This window comes from Corythoichthys intestinalis, chromosome 19 (genome assembly GCF_030265065.1).
Source record: "Corythoichthys intestinalis isolate RoL2023-P3 chromosome 19, ASM3026506v1, whole genome shotgun sequence".
Taxonomy (NCBI): domain Eukaryota; kingdom Metazoa; phylum Chordata; class Actinopteri; order Syngnathiformes; family Syngnathidae; genus Corythoichthys; species Corythoichthys intestinalis.
The window spans coordinates 5,467,294-5,490,831 of NC_080413.1; the positions used below are offsets into that span (position 1 = coordinate 5,467,294).

Genomic DNA, 23,538 nt, shown 5'->3' on the forward strand with positions numbered 1-23,538 from the left:
TACGTTAGTGTTTTAAGTCAGTCCGCGAAAAATAATCAAGAGTGAGCCCTCGTATTTCTTGCTAGCTGTCTCTGAGCAGGCGAACACGCGGGCTTTGGGGCTCTGATTGTTGTCTATAGAAGAACTAACTTTCCGTTATTTGTGCGTCTTCACTGAAAAATAAAATAACAAACCGAACATGGCAGACTCTCAAGAAGACAAACTATACATGGTCGAGTACGCCAAGAGTGGCCGCGCTTCGTGCAGGAAGTGCAAGGAAAACATCGCTAAAGACTCGCTAAGAATGGCCATCATGGTGCAGGTAGCCTTGTCTCTTTGCTTCTGTTTGACGAAAGCTACTCAAGCTAGTTATCGCACGTTGAGCTAATTAGGTTTTTACAAAGACGTTTCATATGGATACAGTTACTATTTATATACATGAAACGTAGTGTTTATGAAGTTTTACTCGTGTAAATGTGCTTATTGTGTAGGCGGAAGAAATGGCTGACGGCTTTCACTGTAAACGAGGTTTTCCCCCATGTGAAATAAATCTTTTAACCTTGTCGTTTGGTTATATATGAACGTGTTTTACAGATTGCTGTATTCGTTGACAACAATAAGCACAGAGCATAATAGCGCAAAGACCAGGTTGGCTCCTACTGCAGGGCGATATGGCCGAAAAATGAAAGCTTCTATTATTTTCATAATTAAATATTAATTTTCCTTATGCATCTCCCCCTATTTGTGCTGTGAGCACACACATACATTGCTAAAAAAGGGGATACAGTACTTGAAAACCTTTTATTTCGTCAAGTGCTGTTATGATGTTATCTCAAGACTGCTCAAAAATACAGCAGAGCCAAAAACGAAAAGTGGTATTTGGTATTGTTTTCTGCCATTTAATATGCATGGAAAATGTGGATGTGCATAGCCGTCAATGGCATGGCCTTATTTGGGTGCCAATTGAATGTCAATGCACTGTAATTGTAAGTGTATGGTCAAAAATCACAGCCACACATGTTTTTCTGCCATTTAAAATGAATGGGAAATTTCGACTTGCATAGCCGTCAATGGCAGGGACGTGCGTGGCCTGCAAAAATGCCATATACCCAAAAAAATGCTACATACCAACATTCATTTTGCTACATACCAAAAAAAATGCCACATACCAACATTCATTTTGCCACATACAAAAAAAAAATGCCACGTGCCTAAATACATTTTGCCAAATACCCCAAAAAATGCCACATACCAAAAAAAATGCCACATGGCAAAATCAATTTTGCCACATACCAAAACAAAGCCACATGGCAAAAAATGCCACATGCCAAAATTCATTTTGCCACATGGCAGAAGAAATGCCACATTACAAAATCCATTTTGCCACATACCAGAAAATGCCACATGCCAAAATCCATTTTGCCACAAACAAAGAAAAAATGCCACATGCCAAAATCCGTTTTGCCACAGACCAAAAAAAAGCCACATAGCAAAAAAATGCCATATGCCAAAATCCGTTTTGCCACATATCAGAAAAATGCTACATGGTAAAATCAATTTTGCCACATACCAAAAAAATACCACATAGCAAAAAAAATGCTACATGCCAAAATCCATTTTGCCACATGGCAAAAAAAAATGCCACATGCCAAAATCAGTTTTGCCACATACCAAAAAAAATGCCACATGCCAAAATCAGTTTTGCCACATACCAAAAAAAATGCCACATGCCAAAATCAGTTTTGCCACATACCAAAAAAAGGCCACATGGCAAAAAAAAAACAAAAAAAACACGCCAAAATCCATTTTGCCACATACCCAAAAAATGCCACATGGCAAAAAATCCCACATGCCAAAACCCATTTTGCCACATACCAGGAAAAATGCCCCATAGCAAAATCCATTTTGTCACATGTGTTATGAATGTGTTATGGTCAGATGAAAACCAAATTCGAACTTTTTGGTAGAAACACGGGTTCTCGTGTTTGGAGGAGAAAGAATACTGAATTGCATCCAAAGAACACCATACCCACTGTGAAGCTTGGGGGTGGAAACATCATGCTTTGGGGCTGTTTTTATGCAAAGGGACCAGGACGACTGGTCTGTGTAAAGGAAAGAATGAATGGGGCCATGTATCGAGAGATTTTGAGTGAAAATCTCCTTCCATCAGTAAGGGCATTGAAGATGAGACATGGCTGGGTCTTTCAGCATGACAATGATCCTAAACACACAGCCAGGGCAACAAAGGAGTGGCTTCGTAAGAAGCATTTCAAGGTCCTGGAGTGGCCTAGCCAGTTTCCAGATCTCAACCCCATAGAAAATCTGTGGAGGGAGTTGAAAGTCCGTGTTGCCCAATGACAGCCCCAAAACATCACTGCTCTAGAGGAGATCTACATGGAGGAATGGGCCAAAATACCAGCAACAGTGTGTGAAAAGCTTGTGAAGAGTTACAGAAAACGTTTGGCCTCTGTTATTGCCAACAAAGGGTATATAACAAAGTATTGAGATGAACTTTTGGTATTGACCAAATACTTATTTTCTACCATGATTTGCAAGTAAATTCTTTAAAAATCAGACGATGTGATTTTCTGTTTTTTCCCCCACATTCTGTCTCTCATGGTTGAGGTTTACCCATGTTGACAATTACATGCCTTTCTAATATTTTCAAGTGGGAGAACTTGACTAAATACTTATTTTCCCCACTGTATGTCATCATGATTTACAAAGAACATAAGTTTTTTTTTTTGCAAAACGAACCATTAACGGAATTGTTTTCTTTGCTTCTCCACATGTTAGTCGCCCATGTACGACGGCAAAGTTCCACACTGGCATCACTTCTCCTGCTTCTGGCTGAAAGCGGCGGCCCAGTCCCCCTCCGACATCGCCGGCTTCTCCGCCATCCGCTGGGAAGACCAAGAGAAAGTCAAGAAGGCCATCGAAAATGGCGGAGCTGTCGGAGGAGGTCGGCCCTGGTCGCCAAATGGCAAATTTCCACACAAGCTAAAATTTGTTTTGTCCCGTCTTCAGGAAAAGGAGGCAAGAAAGGCGCCGCCGGGGAGAAGACGCTCAACGGCTTTGCGGTGGAATACGCCAAATCCAACCGCAGCACGTGCAAAGGATGCGATACGAAAATAGAGAAGGTTCGTTTGCGATCACCCTTTTTCCTGAAAAGCAACGCCTTTCATTTTTCCGGTTGAATCCGCAGGATCAGATCCGCGTGTCAAAGAAGACGGTTGACCCAGAGAAGCCTCAGTTGGGTTTAATTGACCGCTGGTATCACACGGCGTGTTTCGTGAGCCACAGGGAGGAGCTGGACTTTAAGCCCGAGTACGGCGGCGCGCAGCTGAAGGGCTTTGGCACGCTGAGGGCTGAAGACCAGGTGGAGCTCAAGAAGAGGCTCCCGGCAGTCAAAACCGAAGGGTGAGATGAATTATCGGCATTATAAGTAGGGGTGGGTATCTCTGAGTAGCTCACAATACGATGTGATTTGTGATACAAGGCTCGCTATAATCAGGCATGAAAATCTCTCACCTTTCGGCGAAATTCGCCGTTTTGAAGTAAAAAAGGGCGACCTACGTGAATTGCGTAGATCCGAGGAGAAATTCTTTTTGGGAGGGGGGGGGGTTTGGGAGGTTTTATTTAATTATTATTATTATTATTATCATCATGTGATTAACTTAGTACGTAAACTGAGCACTTAAGAACACAGTCAGCAAATCCTTCTAGATGCTTCGCTGACGAGAACCAATCATCGGTCCAAGCGGCGTTCCATTATTCCAAACGCGCGCACTCCTTACTGTACATGGAGTGCTCGGAGAGCCTTTGGTTGCATTGCAAAGCTGCGAAAAAAAAAGCAGGCCTTATCCACACCGGGGCAGACCGGAGCGCAGCATACACACTTGCCTGTATTTGCCAGCAGATTGAATTTGGTGAGTAATGGTTTCAATCGTTTTCACATTTTGCGATATAAAAAAGTTACTGCCATTCGTTGCAGCTTGCGTTGAACACTGCCAGAGGTAGCCAAATCTCCCATGAAAAAAAATAGCTCCCGTTAAATTGGCGTCAAGCTTGTGTGTTTAGCGGTAATATAAACGAAGAAACACACTGTTGAGTCAAATTAAGCGGCATGCTCTCGGATTGAGGGGTCGCATCGCATCGCTCCCGCCGACCGCCTTAGACGAGTTATTTTCGGCTGGGACTTGAGCTGACGGCCGGTGTCGGCACAACACCGGCCCGACGAGTGGTGGGAATGACTGTTGCTTCTTAAAGCTTTTCAGAAATACAGGGATCCCTTGTTTTTCGCGGTTATTGGGGACCAGAACCCGCCGCAATAAGTGAAAACCGCGAAGTAGCCCCCCCCCATTTTTTTTTGTGTGTTCTATGTATTTATTCAGATTTTACATTGGAAAAAAGATACATATATATGACATGTTTTTTCACTTTTTTTCCACCAAAGTATCATTTATAAATGGTTTTCAAGCACTTCAAAATGTAGGAATTATGGTAAGTTTTAAACATGTTACTGCCCCACCGAATTATTTTTAAACAAGAATAAATTAGTAAGAAAATGCTTGGCTTTATTAAATGCTTCATAGTGAGTCTACTCAAACCCTCTCAGGCTGTGGTAAACGGTGATTGACACATGTGCGAAGTTTTTCTTTTTATATATATATTTTTTTGTTTGAAGCAACTTATTTGATTGCATAATAAAGACACAAATGTCCTAGCCAAAATGTGGCCCAAACGCAAAACAACATGACTTCAATGGAAAAATTTGTTTCAATCAAGAAAAATAGTTTTCAAATGCTTTTTTTGTCTCAAATTTATTTTTGCAATCAAAAACATTTTTTTTAATTGAAGTGACTTTTTGGGGATTAAAAGTATATACTGTATTTTGATTGAAGCAACTTTGTTTTTGATAGAAGGAACTTTGTTTTTTGATTGAATAATAAAAACACAAATCTACCTCCATCGTTATTGAGAGAGAAAGAAATTATGAAAGCTTTAAAACTAAAAGCCACCGGGGAGTCTTATTTTTTTGTTTTTTTAAATATTTATATTTCATTACATAGACATGCGTCGTAGGGAAGGGAGATTGAGGGATAAAAAAAGGAGTTAGATGAGGCTGCTAAAGGCAGTGGATACCTCATCAGCTGGGTGAATAGCAGACCTGGTAAGAACAAGTTTGCAAGGATAGTCGGGTATTAAATACAATTATAAACACAATTACAATGTTATTTTTCTATAAGATTTTTATGTCATTGCTTTATTAATCATTAGGTGCTAGAGTTGTTAAGTATGGATGATAATGAAATAATAGTTTTAAGAAAACTGCTGTTGGTGGCTCAGTGACCATCTGATGTGGTTTGTTCTCAGATGAACAAGTTGAGGAAGGAAGTTTTGATGCAGAGGTTGAAGGAAGAAAAGAGGCAGACTGACTGAGTCACAGCCAGAAAGTGTTGATGACAGTTTTGATTTCCATTCACTGTTGCCCCCTCCCAATTAAAGTATGTCACAGTCGCAGCCAATTATTATCTAAAGCTGGTTAAAATTTAAGTTATGTTGTTTTAAGGTATATTAAATACTTGTTCATGTGCCCCTTTTGATCTACGAGCACCCGCCCCTCCACCGGTCTCTGCACGGCCCTGCTGAAACACAGTGTGGGTCGACAGAGCTCAATATTTTGTTGGGGTGTACAGTGTACTGGAACATATTTCCTCCACACCCTTCTCACCTTTTTAACCCCTGACCCATTTTCATGCCTGTATAATGATGTGATGTAAATCGGAACGAGTTTATCACTCATAGATGTCCAATCCGTTTGAAGTGGGAGGGTGGCAGCGAAGTTTCCGCCATCCCTCCCACTATTTAATTAATAATGAATATTAATAATCCCAAATTAGAACAAATCAACTATATTTTATTGAACTATTTTTCATGTTTTTATTTGTTAGTGCATATACAAATGTTAAGGAAATAGATATGTGCTATAATTCTATAAATGGTAGTACAGTGCCTTGCAAAAGTATTCGGGCCCCCTTGAATCTTGCAACCTTTCGCCAGATTTCAGGCTTCAAACATAAAGATATAAAATTTTAATTTTTTGTCAAGAATCAACAACAAGTGGGACACAATCGTGAAGTGGAACAACATTTATTGGATAATTTAAACTTTTTTAACAAATAAAAAACTGAGAAGTGGGGCGTGCAATATTATTCGGCCCCTTTACTTTCAGTGCAGCAAACTCACTCCAGAAGTTCATTGAGGATCTCTGAATGATCCAATGTTGTCCTAAATGACCGATGATGATAAATAGAATCCACATGTGTGTAATCAAGTCTCCATATAAATGCACCTGCTCTGTGATAGTCTCAGGGTTCTGTTTAAAGTGCAGAGAGCATTATGAAAACCAAGGAACACACCAGGTAGGTCCGAGATACTGTTGTGGAGAAGTTTAAAGCCGGATTTGGATACAAAAAGATTTCCCAAGCTTTAAACATCTCAAGGAGCACTGTGCAAGCCATCATATTGAAATGGAAGGAGCATCAGACCACTGCAAATCTACCGAGACCCGGCCGTCCTTCCAAACTTTCTTCTCAAACAAGGAGAAAACTGATCAGATATGCAGCCAAGAGGCCCATGATCACTCTGGATGAACTGCAGAGATCTACAGCTGAGGTGGGAGAGTCTGTCCATAGGACAACAATCAGTCGTACACTGCACAAATCTGGCCTTTATGGAAGAGTGGCAAGAAGAAAGCCATTTCTCAAAGATGTCCATAAAAAGTCTCGTTTAAAGTTTGCCACAAGCCACCTGGGAGACACACCAAACATGTGGAAGAAGGTGCTCTGGTCAGATGAAACCAAAATTGAACTTTTTGGCCACAATGCAAAACGATATGTTTGGCGTAAAAGCAACACAGCTCATCACCCTGAACACACCATCCCCACTGTCAAACATGGTGGTGGCAGCATCATGGTTTGGGCCTGCTTTTCTTCAGCAGGGACAGGGAAGATGGTTAAAATTGACGGGAAGATGGATGCAGCCAAATACAGGAACATTCTGGAAGAAAACCTGTTGGTATCTGCACAAGACCTGAGACTGGGACGGAGATTTATCTTCCAACAGGACAATGATCCAAAACATAAAGCCAAATCTACAATGGAATGGTTCAAAAATAAACGTATCCAGGGGTTAGAATGGCCAAGTCAAAAGTCCAGACCTGAATCCAATCGAGAATCTGTGGGAAGAGCTGAAGACTGCTGTTCACAAACACTCTCCATCCAACATCACTGAGCTTAAGCTGTTTTGCAAGGAAGAATGGGCAAGAATGTCAGTCTCTCGATGTGCAAAACTGATAGAAACATACCCCAAGCGACTTGCAGCTGTAATTGGAGCAAAAGGTGGCGCTACAAAGTATTAACGCAAGGGGGCCGAATAATATTGCACGGCCCACTTTTCAGTTTTTTATTTGTTAAAAAAGTTTAAATTATCTAATAAATTTTGTTCCACTTCACGATTGTGTCCCACTTGTTGTTGATTCTTGACAAAAAATTAAAATTTGATATCTTTATGTTTGAAGCCTGAAATGTGGCGAAAGGTTGCAAGGGGGCCGAATACTTTTGCAAGGCACTGTATTATTGATATATTGATAACTATTATGCCAGTGCACTCGCAGCTAATTTCTCCCATTGATTTTTTTCACAAAGTTTCAAAATGCATGCATGGTACGAAAAATATAATAATTGCCTTGAATCATCGAACAAATCACTCCTGAGACAATCCCTCGTGTTTGTATGTGGTACAGCTTTCGTACTTTTTCAACAGAAATCCGGCGTTAGATCGCTGTGTGTGTTTGTGAATAGCTCCTCTTGATGAGCGTGGCCCCCTACTTGAATGCGAGGCGCAGTGCATGTCCGACTTGAGCCGTCAATACGTTATGAAGTCAATGAACAATTTTTTTATCCGTTAGTGCATATACAAATGTAAAAAAAAAAATACTAAAATTATATAAATGGTAGGATGTAAATTACATATTTAATTAATAATGACTATTAATAATCCCAAATTATAACAAAACAATTTTTTTTTTTTTAATTGAACCATTTTTCTTTTTCTGTTAAAAAAAAAAAAACTGCATGCCACTGAAACAATCAAAAGTATTGGCTCATTTCCTATGTCTTTCATCATCAATGGTGGTAAAACATCATGTTCTAAAGGTTTTTTCCCCCCCCAGAAAGCGCAAAAACAACGAGGTGGACGGCGTCGCCAAGAAACAGAAAACTGAGGACGATGAGGCGCAAAAAAAATTGGAGACGCAGTTGAAGGTAACATTAAGTTTTTGTTTAATTTAGGGCTGTCAAACGATTAAATTTTTCAATCGAGTTAATTACAGCTTAAAAATTAATTAATCGTAATTAATCGCAGTTCAAACCATCTATAGACCCTACCCACGTGACGTCACAACTCCGCCCTCCTGACTTGTGCCGCCCAATTGTCCGTCAACACATCGTGTTTACCTGTTACGGCTATGTACATTCCTCCTATTTACGGCGTGTTTTTCTGCCCGTTAACATTAATAATCAAAATGGTGAAGGCGTGTGTGGCGGTCGGTTGCAATAACAGAGAAGATAGACGGAGAGACTTGAAGTTCTACCGGATTCCGAGAGACCCGGAGAGAAGAGAGCGAGATGGGCTGCTGCAATTCGACGAGAAAATTGGGCTCCAAACGATTACCACAGATTATGTAGTAGTCATTTTATATCTGGTAAGATGCATTTAATATATATTTAGAGGGATTTGGGCTGACGACCACAATTAAGATCATTGCTAGGCTAATCGCCGACAACATACACGTACAGTGTTGCTCAAAAGTTTGTGAACCCCCTCAACATTTTGGAATTTTCTATTATTTCAACCTGATTTCCTAATCAATCAATTCAGTAGTTTTTTTTTGTTTTTTTAACAGTTGTGTTGTCGAGACTAAATTAAAAAGAGTTTTCATCAACTGATGTAGGTGCAAAATTGAACTGTTTGGTCACAACCAAAACCGCCATGTCTGGCAAAAAGTCAACACTGCATACCACCAAAAGAACCTTCTCCCAACAGTGAAGCATGGAGGTGGGAATGTCAAGATCTGGGCTTGCTTTTCATCCTCAGGACCTGGACAACTCCACATAGTCCAGGGAATCATGAATTCTGAGGAATATTGTCAAATCCTAGAACATAACCTGACGCCATCTGTTTTGAAGTTAAAGCTTGGCAGAAGGTGGATCATGCAACATGATAATGATCCAAAGCATTCCAGCAATACAACCAAGGAATGGCTGAAAAAGAAGAAGATTCGTGTTCTGGACTGGCCCAGTCAAAGTCCTGACCTAAATCCCATTGAAATGCTGTGGCGGGACCTGAAGCGAGCAGTTCATGCCAGACGCCCATCAAACCTCTCTCAACTGACTGCGTTCTGCAAGGAAGAATGGGCAAAAATCCCCCAAAGTAGATGTGAGAGGCTGATTAGTCACTACAGAAACCGTTTGGTTGAGGTAATCTCTGCAAAAGGAGGCGCAATATCCTATTAACTGAAGGGGTTCACATACTTTTGCACACATGATATCTGAGTTTTTCTTAAATCAACCACTTTTGTTAAATAAAGAATGACAATATAACTATTTCTTTTGTTTCAGTCCATTATTTGGAATGTCAGTATTGTGGATTTGGGTATAACTTAACATTTAATAAGGTTATTTTAGTTTTTTTTACAAAAAATCTGACCATCGCTGTGGGGTTCACAAACTTTCGAGCAGCACTGTATGTATGTAGTGAGAGTGCTATCGCTAAACCATAGAAACATTAAAAGCCCTAGCTCCATTGACAAATGACATGAAATACATTAGACTTGACAGTGGATGTTAGCAAGAACAAAAGATTTTGAATTGAAAATTTCGTAACTCACCTTCCCGAGCACAAGATTCCTGCCGAATTTTCGTGTACGAGGACCTGTTTCATCCAACCAGCAACGTAGCATTTATAATAGGGCTGTCAGACGATTAAAATTTTTAATCGAGTTAATTGCAGCTTAAAAATTAATCGTAATTAATCGCAATTAATCGCAATTCAAACCATCTATAAAATATGCCATATTTTTCTGTAAATTATATATACATTCTGTAAAATAAATTGTTGGAATGGAAAAAGAAGACACAAGATGGATATATACATTCAACATACGGTACATAATGACTGTAGTGGGCATTTCACTCTACTGTCATTTAAATCTGTTTATGCTGTCCTCACTCCGAAGCGTCTACTTTTTCCAAAGCTAGACAGCTAGTGAACGACGCCTTAATAATCAGACTTCCTTTTTCATCTGATTTATTAATAAAATAGCCTCAAACCATTGTCCTCTTTAGACCTTCATAAAACTAAAAAAAAAAAAAAAAAAGTACACAAGCATTGCATTAGTAACAACGTTAGCTTAGCACGCTATACAGGTTCACTAAACATAAACAAAAAGCGTCTCATACAAAAACTAGAACATTTCGCTTACTAACATAAAATGTACATTCTTTACAACAACCATACTTACGGACAAATCTTGCCAGCCCGAGACGTCGTGCAGCCATATTGAACTGGCAAGAAAAAAATAAACCATGTCGCGAAGCGACCACAAGAGTTTGCTGTTAGACAGCACAAAAAGCCTTGCTGTAAAACTTACCAAAAGGCAGAATACTGTCTGAGCGGGACATGTGCGTTAATCGCGTCAAATATTTTAACGTGATTAATTAAAAAAATTAATTACCGCGCGTTAACGTGATAATTTTGACAGCCCTAATTTATAAGCCTCCAAGCTCTTAAAGTTTTTCAAACTTTCGTGAGAATAGGCTGATTTTGTGTGGACAAGATAGTTGTATATATCAGGGTCAGGCAAAGACTGCGAAGACAGCGGGTCGAAAAACATCGATTTAGGCATCAAATATGGATCTGGCGAATGGATAAACTGAAGCTTTTCCACATAACGCCTTTTATGCAACGCATCCAATGAGTTTCCGGCGTCAGATAACACCGGGGCTTCCATGAATTGCTCTATAACTTGCACGACTAATTGAAAACAATGAAAATAGGTCTAAAAAATACGGACAATATGGCGGCCGGATACAGCGACACGTCATTTTGTGACGTAGGTGAGTAGGGTCTATACGTTCAACATACGGTACATAAGTACTGGATTTTAGTTTATTATAACAATAAATCAACAAGATGGCATTAACATTATTAACATTCTGTTAAAGCGATTCATGGATAGAAAGACTTGTAGTTCTCAAAAGATAAATGTTAGTACAAGTTATAGAAATTTTATATTAAAACCCCTGTTAATTCCTTCGTTTTAAATACATTTTCATTCAAAAAATAAACTAGTAGCTCGCCATTGTTGATGTCAATAATTACACAATGCTCATGTGGTGCTGAAACCCATAAAATCAGTCGCACCCAAGCACCAGCAGAGGGCGACAAAACACCGAAAAACACAAGTAACAAGTGGACATTACACTGTGGTGTCATTTTATTCTGTTTGCGTTAAATGTGTCAAATATTTTAACATGATTAGTTTAAAAAAATTAATTACCGCCCGTTAACGCGATCATTTGACAGCCCTAGTTTAATTTGAATCCTCTGTTTGAATTGATTTGTACCCTCACAGGAGCAAAGCCAGCTGATCTGGGGCATCAAAGACAAACTGAGGAAGCATTGCTCCACCAATGACATGAAGGAGCTGCTCATCGCCAACAGCCAGAGTATTCCGTCAGGAGAATCCAACGTGAGAACCCGAAATATTTCGTGTCGAGCTTTTTCTTCGGATCTAAACGTCCGCCAATGACGCAGATGATGGACAGCTTGGCAGACGGCATGGCCTTCGGCGCTCTGGAGCCTTGCGGGGAGTGCTCTGGCCAGCTGGTGTTCAAAGGTGACGCCTACTACTGCACGGGGGACATCTCGGCCTGGACGAAATGTGTGTACAAAACCACTCATCCCACACGTCGAGACTGGGTCACTCCAAAGGTACGTGAAATGAGTTATGTCACATTCACTGTTTCCTCTAGAGAGCAGTGTATCCACCCAAATCAATAAAACGAAATGCGAACACTTTCAAAACAAACCATTGCAACGCCACTCTAATTAAACGAATACTCGAAGCAGCAAAATTTGATTTGAAGCTTTCTTGTAATGGAATTACTCGAGTTAATCGATTGATAGTTGCCGCACTAGTAGGGGGAGGTCGGGGCTCCGATCTCGCGGCGGTTTCTCGGCCCTCCCCTCTCTTCTCTGCCTGGGTATCCATCCGCTCTGTCGCGGGTCACTGGTTGGACGCCGGTGTATCTGCTAGATGTCGCCTGCTCCGGCGGGGGGACCCTGCCTCGCCCTGGGTTCGACGGGCCGCTGGGGATCCCGTGGTGTGCTGTGCCGGTTGGGAGGCTACGGCAGCGGCTGGGTGGGCAGACGGGGGTGGGCGTGGGGTTGGTGGTGCGTCCCCTCTTTCCATCCCTGAAGGGCGATTGATGGGAGCACAGGTGGCCCGGGGACCACCCTGGATCCCGGGGGGGCGGGGTGGTGATGGCTCCTTTGCTGGGCTGCGGGAGGAGGGATGGGCTGCACGCCCCACCCCACGCACACACACACCCCCGTCCGCCCTCCCGCCCCGGGCTGGCTGGGTGGGGGCTGTGGCCCTGGGTTGGGGCCCGCGTGGCGTTTCCGCTCGTCTGCTTGGCTGTCGCGTGTTTGGTTGGGCTCTCGTACAGTTGGTTGTGATTGGGCACGCTCGGGTGGGAGGTCCTGGTGCCGGGATTGGCGTTGGGTCGATTGCCAACAGGCTTACACTCACAAGGGATTCACACGATTACTGGGTTCTGGATCACAGTGCTGATTTGTGTACACTGTACCCCTCCCAATCACTTAGCTTATAGTCCCCCCAAACCCCTCCCCTTCTTTCCTTGATCAACAGGCCCCCCCACATGGTGTCAACCGGAAATACATTTAGCTGACAATAGCCCCAACATATTATTAGTTAGTGTAGACGTTCAATATGTTTCTTGTTGTTGCTTTTCTTTTTCTTTTCTAGTGTTTTTTTTTTTTTCTGTTCCCCCATAACCCCTTCCTGTTCGCTGCTTTGTCATAATAAGTTATGTTGAATAATCACAATGGGAGAATGTCATACTCTCAATATGAAACATTAAAACTGTGCAGACCAACTGGACACTTAGACATCCATTCTCTGTGCCAAACAGCTGAACAGGACAGGTTTAAAAAAATAAATAAATAAATAAATAAATAGTTGCCGCTCTAAATGATAGTCAGTTTACTATATTTTGGGGATGTGTCTCATCTAATCGCACTGCACTACTACCATGTAATCTTAGTGTCGATATATCTTCAATTTAGGAATTCCACGAGGTTTCTTTCCTGAAGAAGTTCAAGTTTAAGCGTCAGGACCGATTTTACCCGAAGGAGGCGCCCGCTCAAAGCCAGCCCGTGGTTAAATCAGAGTCTCTGGCCAGCGCATCCGGCGCCCCCGTTAAACCACTACCAGAAGGCGGACCATCAGGTGAGTAGTGACGAATCACTCAGTCTCGGAATTTTGTGATCGAACTATTGGTCACGATATTACAGGTTTGGTACAACAGGGAAAAAGGCTTTTATCACAGCATTTGAAAGTTACCGTAATTTCCCGAATATAATGCGCACTTTTTTCCCCCCAAAATCAACTTGTAAAATCATGGTGCGGATTATAAACTGGTACATGGATGGAGACAGAAATATATATATATATATATATATATTTCTGTCTCCATCTGTCTCCATAATAAATATATATTTACAGTGCAAAAACTCAAAATCCTATCAGGACTTACAGTTTAGACTAACTTAACTACAACTTAAAAATGGCTTGACACAAATAGAAATTCAATTGAAAAACGTGGGAAAAAAATCCTAACTTTTAAGTGATGTGTGTTATCAAGCGTAAAGGCATTTTTAGGTGTGTGTGTGTACCGTATATATATATATATATATATATATATATATATATATATATATAATACTTTTTAAAATCTCAAGGTTTTTTTGAGTGAAAGCAGTGAATTAGTCTTTTTTTTTTTTTTTTTTTTTAAATTCTAGTTACATCTGAGATGCAATTGTTGGCTGTTTTCAACAATATACCCTAATTTTCGGACTATAAGCCGCTACTTTTTTCCCTCATTTTGAATCCTGCAGTTTATAGTCCAGTGCGGCTTATTTGTAGATTTATTTTGGGTTAATAGGTCACACTTTATTTGACACCGGCATCATAAGACTGTCATAAAAACATCATAATTATGACATGACACTATCATGGGCATTACTGAATGCTTATGACAGATGTCAAGATGTGTCATGTGGCATATTATTTCACTAACTCCATTGATGTCCAGCTCAGATTTTTTACGGCCATTCAAAAGTGACATAATTTGCTGGATGACACTAACCGACCTCTATTATAAGCCAGTGTTTCCCACAGGATTTTAGGAGACTGTGGTGGGAGGGTCTCTGACCATAGGATTTTTTGAAACTGTGGTGGTGGGCTGCATCGGAGTCGGACAGCCACACCATGTCATGCCACGGCGAATTTTTTTTTTTTTTTCATTATTTTTTTCCCCCAAGAAGAACCATAACAACGATATATTTGAAATATTTCATTAGCTAGGCTAATGTTATAGCTCTCAGCTACGGTACATGTATGTAAAATGCGTTGCTGAGTACAGCTACGTTACCCTATGTAATAATGCGACTTTTTTTCTCGTAGCAATAGTACGACTTACATCTCGTAGTGACTCAGGGTTGGCAAACTGTTGAAAAGAGCCATATTTGACCCCCCCCCCCCCCCCCCCCCCACAAAAAAAAAAAAAAAAACCTGATACAGTATGTCTGGAGCAGCAAAAAATTAAAAGCCTTGTACAAGCCTTATAATTATCAATACTAGCTATATTAGCCTACTATAAAAATGACTAAGTTGGCTAGAAATACATAATTAGCCTTCATGATTAAATGTTTATTTTCCCTGCAGTGGATCCTGTAGCGCACCACGTGACTACTCTGTTGTACGATGACACCACAAGTTTAACTTCATTACAATATTAATGAATTGAAAGAATGTTTGTATCATGTTTGTCCTCCTAGAAATCCTATTAAAACAAAAAATATATTTCCCTCCCCCATCTTTTTCCATTTAAAAAAAAAAAAAAAAAAGCAGCACTAAGGAGCCGCATGCGGCCCAAGAGCCGCGGGTTTCAGACCGCCGTCGTAGCCCTCCTTTTTTCTTTTTATTTGAGCCTCATAAGTACTACATTACCACAACAATAACAGTCCTTCTGTCAACTGACCCATTTACAGGACAGGGGGGATTCTAATGGCCGTGTAAAGAGTTTTTCTTGATTCGGTGAGAAGGTGAATAGTTTTTTCCCCGTTTTTCGTGAACTAAATTTCCACACAAACGCACATCGAGGTACCATTAACTTAGCAAGGAGAGGTAAGAGAGTCATTTTTCGAGTGTCCCAGAGCTCGCGAAATTGTGGGGGGGGGGGGCGCATTTATCCAACTTTCGTCAGCCATAATTGTCTGAAGTTGGCGCGTCGGTGTTGTGCCGAAAAATAGCCACTCCAAGCGAAATGTCCCCCCGACGGGAGCGCCCACACGTCACTCGTACAAACAGCCTTTTCTTACCAATCGATGGACACGGAAACGACGTTCTTGTACCGTGAATATGTATCATTTTACTCTGCTTGAACTAATAAACACTTTACTGTGACCAACTCTGCTCAGCTCTGAAAATAGAGCAAGGCTTTATTTTGGGCCCCGCCTCTCCGCGCAAGTTCAATCAAAGTTTGCTTTCCGTCCAAGACGGCCGTCCACCGCTCACTTTCGCCGAAAAGTCCGATCGAAACTATTGTAATGCCCCGGATATGGGGAAGAAGGAGAGAAGTCTGTATTTGCTTACCCACTCGATTGTGGTAACAATAATAAAGAAAAACAATAACAAAATAACAGCGGGCTGCTACGACATGCGACCGCTATCTCTCGCTATCTCGCTCGTTCTCCCATTCTTCCTACTCGTTCCCCTTGCGTCTCTTAAATAAATAAATAAATAAAATACTACTCTAAAATGCTGCTCTCGCTCGCGCGGGTAGTAGAGTGGAGTGGGCTACAGCTGTGTAATCGGCTGACTGACGCATCTGATTATTATCTTTTTTTTTCGGGGGGGTGGGGGGGGCGCGCAAACGAGACTGTGGCGGGCCCAAACGAGACTGTGGCGGGCCGCCACAGTCTCGTCCATTAGTGGGAAACACTGTAAGCATTCATTCATGCTTATGACATTGTCATGTAATAATTATGACTGTCATGTGACAGTATTATGGCACCACAATCCAAGAAAATGTTACCAAATTAACATAAAATAACTAGCAATTAATGAAACAACTGGAACAGTAACTGAAGAAATAATTAGCGCAGAACATGATTGTTATTTATATCTGTAGCACCGCAATGCATGCTAGGAGGAATGTTGGATGACAACAGTGTTGAAAGCCGGTGGCAGCAGAGGTTGACTCTCTCCTCCAAGGGAGCAGTGATGGCCAAATGAAGCTTTTGGAAACAATAAGGCTTTGCACCCAATTGGTTCAAAGCTTAATGGTGGTTCATTTGGTCTCATGACAGTCTTATGATGCCGAATGAAGTGTTACCAGTTGATATTTTTTTGAGTAAATATCCCATAATACAATGAGGACAACTGCGGCTAATAGTCCAGTGCGGCTTATCTATGAACAAATACATCAAAAATAAAGACATTGATTGACTGAAAATGATAAAATGTCTTGTTTTCTCATGTATATCTATAATTGCTCTTCACCTAAAAATATATTTGTTTTATCCGATTACTCGATTAATCGATAGAATTTTCAGTCGATTACTCGATTACTAAAATATTCGATAGCTGCAGCCCTAAACGCCATACCAATACACTCTTATTAACTATATGTTTTTGTGACAGATAAACCTCTCACGGGCATGAAGGTGTTGACCATAGGCAAACTGGCCAAAAACAAGGACGAAATCAAGGCAGCCGTGGAAGACCTCGGAGGAAAGATTAGCGGCACGGCTAACAAATCGGCGCTCTGCATCAGCACCAAGAGTGAGGAAAGCTGAGATAATTTCGCGAGGTCAGTTTTATTGAATTAATATCCGATTAAACGCTTGCAGAGGAGGTGGAGAAAATGAGCAAGAAAATGGAGGAGGCCAAAGTCGCTGGTGTGCGAGTGGTCGCCGAGGATTTCCTCGTCGACCTCAAGTCGTCGGGCAAAGCCTTTCAGGAGCTGGTCTCCCTGCACGCCATTTCACCGTGGGGGGCCGAGGTCAAAGTGGAGGCCCCTCCGCCATCGGCCGCTCCCGCCCCGTCCAAATCGGGGGCCATGGCTGCTTCCAAGAGCAGCGGGAGAGTCAAGGAGGAAGAAGGTGAAATCAAGTAGCTGACACTTTTATGATTCATTCAAATCAGTGTTGTTTTTGGTAGCCCTTTTAGTTTTAGTCTTAAAATCAAAAGTTATCCTGGTCCCCATTCAGGTAAGAACAAAGCTAAGAAAATGAAACTGACAGTCAAAGGAGGTGCCGCAGTAGATCCCGACTCAGGTAATCTCACTCCAAATATCCCAATTTTGTTTTTTCCTCTGAACATGTTTCAAAAAATATGATTCGTTTTTCCCCCCTCTCAGGTCTGGAGAACAGCGCTCACGTTTTGGAGCAGAACGGTAAAATGTACAGCGCCACCTTGGGCTTAGTTGACATCGTCCGAGGAACTAACTCTTACTACAAGCTGCAGCTGCTGGAAGACGACGTCCAGAAAAGATACTGGGTGTTCCGCTCTTGGGGCCGAGTGGGCACCACCATCGGCGGCAACAAGCTGGAAAAAGTCGGCGACAAGAACTCTGCGCTCTCCAACTTCCTGTCCGTCTATAGGGAAAAGACGGGTAACGATTGGGGCGCCTCCAACTTCACCAAGTACCCCAATAAATTCTATCCATTGGAGATCGATTACGGGCAGGACGAAGAAGCCGTGAAGCGGCTGACGGCCACCGCTGGAACCAAGTCCAAGCTGGCCAAACCTGTCCAGGATTTGATTAAATTGATTTTTGATGTGGAGAGCATGAAGAAGGCCATGGTGGAGTTTGAGGTAGGTTTCCTGCTGAAGTTTAAGCTACACTAAAAGCTAGGACGAATCTGTAATACAGTATTTTCCTGTTTTTTTTTCTTTTTCTTCAGATTGACCTCCAGAAAATGCCACTGGGAAAACTGAGCAAAAGGCAAATTCAGAGCGCTTATGCTCTTCTGACTCAAGTCCAACAGGTTAGTTGACAGCAATCAGGGTTCGTAAGGTTCCTTGAAATCCATGAAAATGTTTGGATTTTACGGTCGTGTTTTCAAGATTCTTGAATTTTATGTCATGTCCTTGAAAATGCTTGGAAGTGTTAGGCCCACCATATATTTCAGCACCCTGTCGAAAAACATAAATTATTAAATGAAAGAAAATAAATTTGCTTCATCGATGCTACACGCTTGTTCGGACGTTTCACAGCGTCACTCCCAGTTCATGTATGAGTAGTTCGGAGTTAATTCAAGCAAACAGTATACAAATAGATTAGTATTTAAATACATACGTGTGAATTTACTATAATTTAGTACAATACTTTTATTGCATGCGCAAACCTCCACCGTTTAACCCACCTGGGAGCCACTTTGCTCAGCTTCTTCGCCGCAAGGATTCGACCTACTCACCTGGCTCTCGATCATTAAAAAAAAAAAACAGCAGTTTAAGGAGTAGTTGAGTTAATGGTTCTGTAAAGAACTTAACTAGTTTTGCCAAAAACAGAATAGTATTTTGTCGTTTCTGTAAACTACAGCACAAATGTACATTGAGTTATCATATACAGTGCCTTGCAAAAGTATTCGGCCCCCTTGAATCTTGCAACCTTTCGCCACATTTCAGGCTTCAAACATAAAGATATGAAATTTAGTTTTTTTGTCAAGAATCAACAACAAGTGGGACACAATCGTGAAGTGGAACAACATTTATTGGATAATTTAAACTTTTTTAACAAATAAAAAACTGAAAAGTGGGGCGTGCAATATTATTCGGCCCCTTTACTTTCAGTGCAGCAAACTCACTCCAGAAGTTCAGTGAGGATCTCTGAATGATCCAATGTTGTCCTGAATGACCGATGATGATAAATAGAATCCACCTGTGTGTAATCAAGTCTCTGTATAAATGCACCTGCTCTGTGATAGTCTCAGGGTTCTGTTTAAAGTGCAGAGAGACTTATAAAAACCAAGGAACACACCAGGCAGGTCCGAGATACTGTTGTGGAGAAGTTTAAAGCCGGATTTGGATACAAAAAGATTTCCCAAGCTTTAAACATCTCAAGGAGCACTGTGCAAGCCATCATATTGAAATGGAAGGAGCATCAGACCACTGCAAATCTACCAAGACCCGGCCGTCCTTCCAAACTTTCTTCTCAAACAAGGAGAAAACTGATCAGAGATGCAGCCAAGAGGCCCATGATCACTCTGGATGAACTGCAGAGATCTACAGCTGAGGTGGGAGAGTCTGTCCATAGGACAACAATCAGTCGTACACTGCACAAATCTGGCCTTTATGGAAGAGTGGCAAGAAGAAAGCCATTTCTCAAAGATATCCATAAAAAGTCTCGTTTAAAGTTTGCCACAAGCCACCTGGGAGACACACCAAACATGTGGAAGAAGGTGCTCTGGTCAGATGAAACCAAAATTGAACTTTTTGGCCACAATGCAAAACGATATGTTTGGCGTAAAAGCAACACAGCTCATCACCCTGAACACACCATCCCCACTGTCAAACATGGTGGTGGCAGCATCATGGTTTGGGCCTGCTTTTCTTCAGCAGGGACAGGGAAGATGGTTAAAATTGACGGGAAGATGGATGCAACCAAATACAGGAACGTTCTGGAAGAAAACCTGTTGGTATCTGCACAAGACCTGAGACTGGGACGGAGATTTATCTTCCAACAGGACAATGATCCAAAACATAAAGCCAAACCTACAATGGAATGGTTCAAAAATAAACGTATCCAGGTGTTAGAATGGCCAAGTCAAAGTCCAGACCTGAATCCGATCGAGAATCTGTGGAAAGAGCTGAAGACTGCTGTTCACTAACAGTCTCCATCCAACCTCACTGAGCTCGAGCTGTTTTGCAAGGAAGAATGGGCAAGAATGTCAGTCTCTCGATGTGCAAAACTGATAGAAACATACCCCAAGCGACTTGCAGCTGTAATTGGAGCAAAAGGTGGCGCTACAAAGTATTAACGCAAGGGGGCCGAATAATATTGCACGCCCCACTTTTCAGTTTTTTTATTTGTTAAAAAAGTTTAAATTATCCAATAAATTTTGTTCCACTTCACGATTGTGTCCCACTTGTTGTTGATTCTTGACAAAAAATTAAAATTTGATATCTTTATGTTTGAAGCCTGAAATGTGGCGAAAGGTTGCAAGGTTCAAGGGGGGCGAATACTTTTGCAAGGCACTGTAGCTTAGTAATTGGAGGAACCAGTTTTCCAGGGTCCCAAACTTCAAGAAAGCACACTTATCAAGGTTTCCTCAGCCGTGACTTATATGTCTCCGTCCACTGACCAGCAGGCTATAACGACGGCAGCACATATGCTACTGGGCGCTTTCAGAGTTTAGCATAAAATGCTCACTGCCGCCGGGAACGTACTATCCCTTTCAAACTAAATATCTCGAGCCTTCAGGGTTGTAGAACATTTTCGAAGATGTTTGCGTCCTTGTGAGAAGACACCATATTTTATTTCTGCCTCATCGTGAAAAAAAAAAAAAAAAAAAAACATTCCCCATACACTTTTTTTGGTGTGTCGCATTATGCTTAGACCAGTTCACAACATTCCAAAACATCACACCATGCAGAGTCGTGATCAACGCTCATGGTTGCACCAAAAACACAATTTTTGACAAAAAAAAAAAGCATTAATTCCAAAAGACTAAAAAGTCATATTTTCAAAATTGTAATATCCCACAGTTTTTATCCGATTCCCCAAATACACACATCAAAAATATTCACAAAATCATGGGGCACAAAGTTATCAATTTTTGGCTAAAACCTACAATCCACCTAAACCTAAAACCTCTAATACCATACATTTGCAATGGCCTCATTAATTTCCAATAGCACATTAAAGTCCCACCAAAACATTCCATTCACGCCTATTGATTTTTAACTCGGACTTGCAAAAAAATCTAATGGTGTTCATTACCCCCCCCCCTCCAAAAAAAAAAAAATCCTCGATTTGTCCTAAAAATAACAGAAAGGAAACCCAAAATGTGCAGGAGATGACCCTGAAAGTCCCCAAAATGTACAGGATGAGACCCGAAAACGCCCAAAAATCAACAGGAAGTCACCAATAAACAGGGAGCAACCTGGAATTGCGGAAGATGATTTTTTTTTAAAAAATCAGGAAGTGAGCCAAAATAGCATCAAAATGAAACGGAAGTGACCCAAAATTAACTCATTGACCCAAATTGACAGCAAAAGATGTCCAATGAATTTACCGTAATTTTCGGACTATAAGCCGCTATCTTTTCCCCTTATCTGGCAAATTATGTCACTACATCTATGTCCAGCTCGGATCTAGTGCTGCAACGATAAATCGATTAACTCAAGTCGTTCGATTAGAAAAAAAGATTCAAATTAAATTTTGCTGCTTCGAGTATTCGTTTAATTAAAGTGGCGTTGTAATTGTTTGTTTTTAAAGTGTTTGCATTTAGTTTTATAAATGTGGGTGGATACACTGCCCTCTAGTGGCAACAGTGAATATGACATAGCTCATTTCACATGGCTGATTCCAGCTGCTCCTTGTTAAGACCAGCATAAGCTAAGTTTTTGTTTGAGCTAATGTGTTTTCAATGCATTCATTGTTTACTTTATCGGTATATTTTAGCCTTTTTGTGGGAATATGTGTTTGAACCAATTGTTAAAAGCATTGTAAAAAAAAAAAAAAAAAAATCAATAAATAAATAAAAAGTTAGCATTTAATAGCATTTAAGCTAGTGGACTTTCGCTATCCTAGTTAGCCAATTGTTCTTTTGTTGTACTTGGATCCTCATTTATTTATTTGTTATTTTTTATACCGTTTGAGGCTCAGCTCAGGTATTTTAAATTTTATGTTCCTTATCCGATTAATCGACTACTAAAGTAATCGATAGCTGCAGCCCTACTCGGATCTTTTACATCCATTCAAAAGGGACATAATTTGCCTGATGAAACAAAATGACTGTCATAAGCATTCATTAATGCTCATGGCAATGTCATCATTATCGGGCTGTCAAACGATGAACATTTTTAATCAAGTTAATTACAGCTTAAAAATTAATTATAGTTAATCGCAATTAATCGCAATTCAAACCATCTCTAAAATATGCCTTATTTTTCTGTAAATTATTTTCTGAATTGAAAGATAAGACACACGACGGATATATACATACAACATACTGTACATAAGTACTGTATTTGTTTATTGTAACAATAAATCCACAAATGGCATTATTAACATTTTTTCTGTTAAAATGATCCACGGATATAAAGACTTGTAGTTCTTAAACGATAAATGTTATAGTTACAAGTTATAGTAATTTTATATTAAAACCCCTCTTCATGTTTTCGTCTGAATAAAATGTGTAAAATTTTCAATCAAAATTAGAGTTAATATAATAAAAAGAATAAAAATAACAATAATAAAAATAGAGTGAAAAGTTTTACGTGTATTTTGCATAGCTATTTTGATATGGAATGCCAGTTCATTTTGCATTGTTGTTTAACTGTGTGTCAGAATAGGGCCTCATTACTATAGTACTATACATGCTTTTCTTTTTTTGAACATTACTTTTTTTTTTTGAGAGAGAGGAATATTATTTTTGTTGTGCTTTCACTAAACGATACTTATGTTTGTTGTGAAGGAGTTGCCAATGAACGGCGCGGTCCAAAGAACGCCTGTGTCCACTCGCCTTTACTGTATAACATATATCTGTACATATCTTACCCAAAATACAACAAGAGACACATAATTGCCAGTAAAAGAAAGAAAACTTACCGAAATATGTGTGGAGCACAAATAGCAATTTGCATTGCATTGTGAATACAGCATAAATGTCTCACAACTACTAGTTCTCCCACGTTTAGAAGAAATAACATGAGTGTGGAACGGCGCTGCCCCCAAGCGGCCGGTGGCATTCTCTTCACTCTTAATGTCCATAAACGGCCTCATTGTAATCTGTTTGAGGCAATATGCGAGCGGGTCATTCAGTCCATGCGTTAATTGCGTCAAATATTTTAACGTGATTAATTAAAAAAATTAATTCACGCCCGTTAACGCGATAATTTTGACAGCCCTACATTATTATGATGGTCTTATGGCGCCACTGCCAAATAGTGTTACTTAA

At 40.6% G+C, this 23,538-nt stretch overlaps 1 protein-coding gene across 1 annotated transcript in view; it reads left to right on the plus strand.

The window, feature by feature from the left end:
- The first annotated feature begins 82 nt into the window (after positions 1 to 82).
- The window catches only part of LOC130908015 (poly [ADP-ribose] polymerase 1-like), a 32,829-nt gene continuing 9,373 nt past the window's right edge, over positions 83 to 23,538 (plus strand). Inside the window, exons 1-13 of the mRNA XM_057823604.1 lie at positions 83 to 301; positions 2,776 to 2,941; positions 3,007 to 3,119; positions 3,185 to 3,399; positions 8,216 to 8,306; positions 11,678 to 11,794; positions 11,860 to 12,036; positions 13,414 to 13,576; positions 17,054 to 17,194; positions 17,263 to 17,514; positions 17,623 to 17,688; positions 17,772 to 18,229; positions 18,319 to 18,402. Coding sequence (XP_057679587.1) covers positions 179 to 301; positions 2,776 to 2,941; positions 3,007 to 3,119; positions 3,185 to 3,399; positions 8,216 to 8,306; positions 11,678 to 11,794; positions 11,860 to 12,036; positions 13,414 to 13,576; positions 17,054 to 17,194; positions 17,263 to 17,514; positions 17,623 to 17,688; positions 17,772 to 18,229; positions 18,319 to 18,402 — 2,166 coding nt within the window. The 5' untranslated portion in view covers positions 83 to 178. The remainder of the gene's footprint in view (positions 302 to 2,775; positions 2,942 to 3,006; positions 3,120 to 3,184; positions 3,400 to 8,215; positions 8,307 to 11,677; positions 11,795 to 11,859; positions 12,037 to 13,413; positions 13,577 to 17,053; positions 17,195 to 17,262; positions 17,515 to 17,622; positions 17,689 to 17,771; positions 18,230 to 18,318; positions 18,403 to 23,538) is intronic.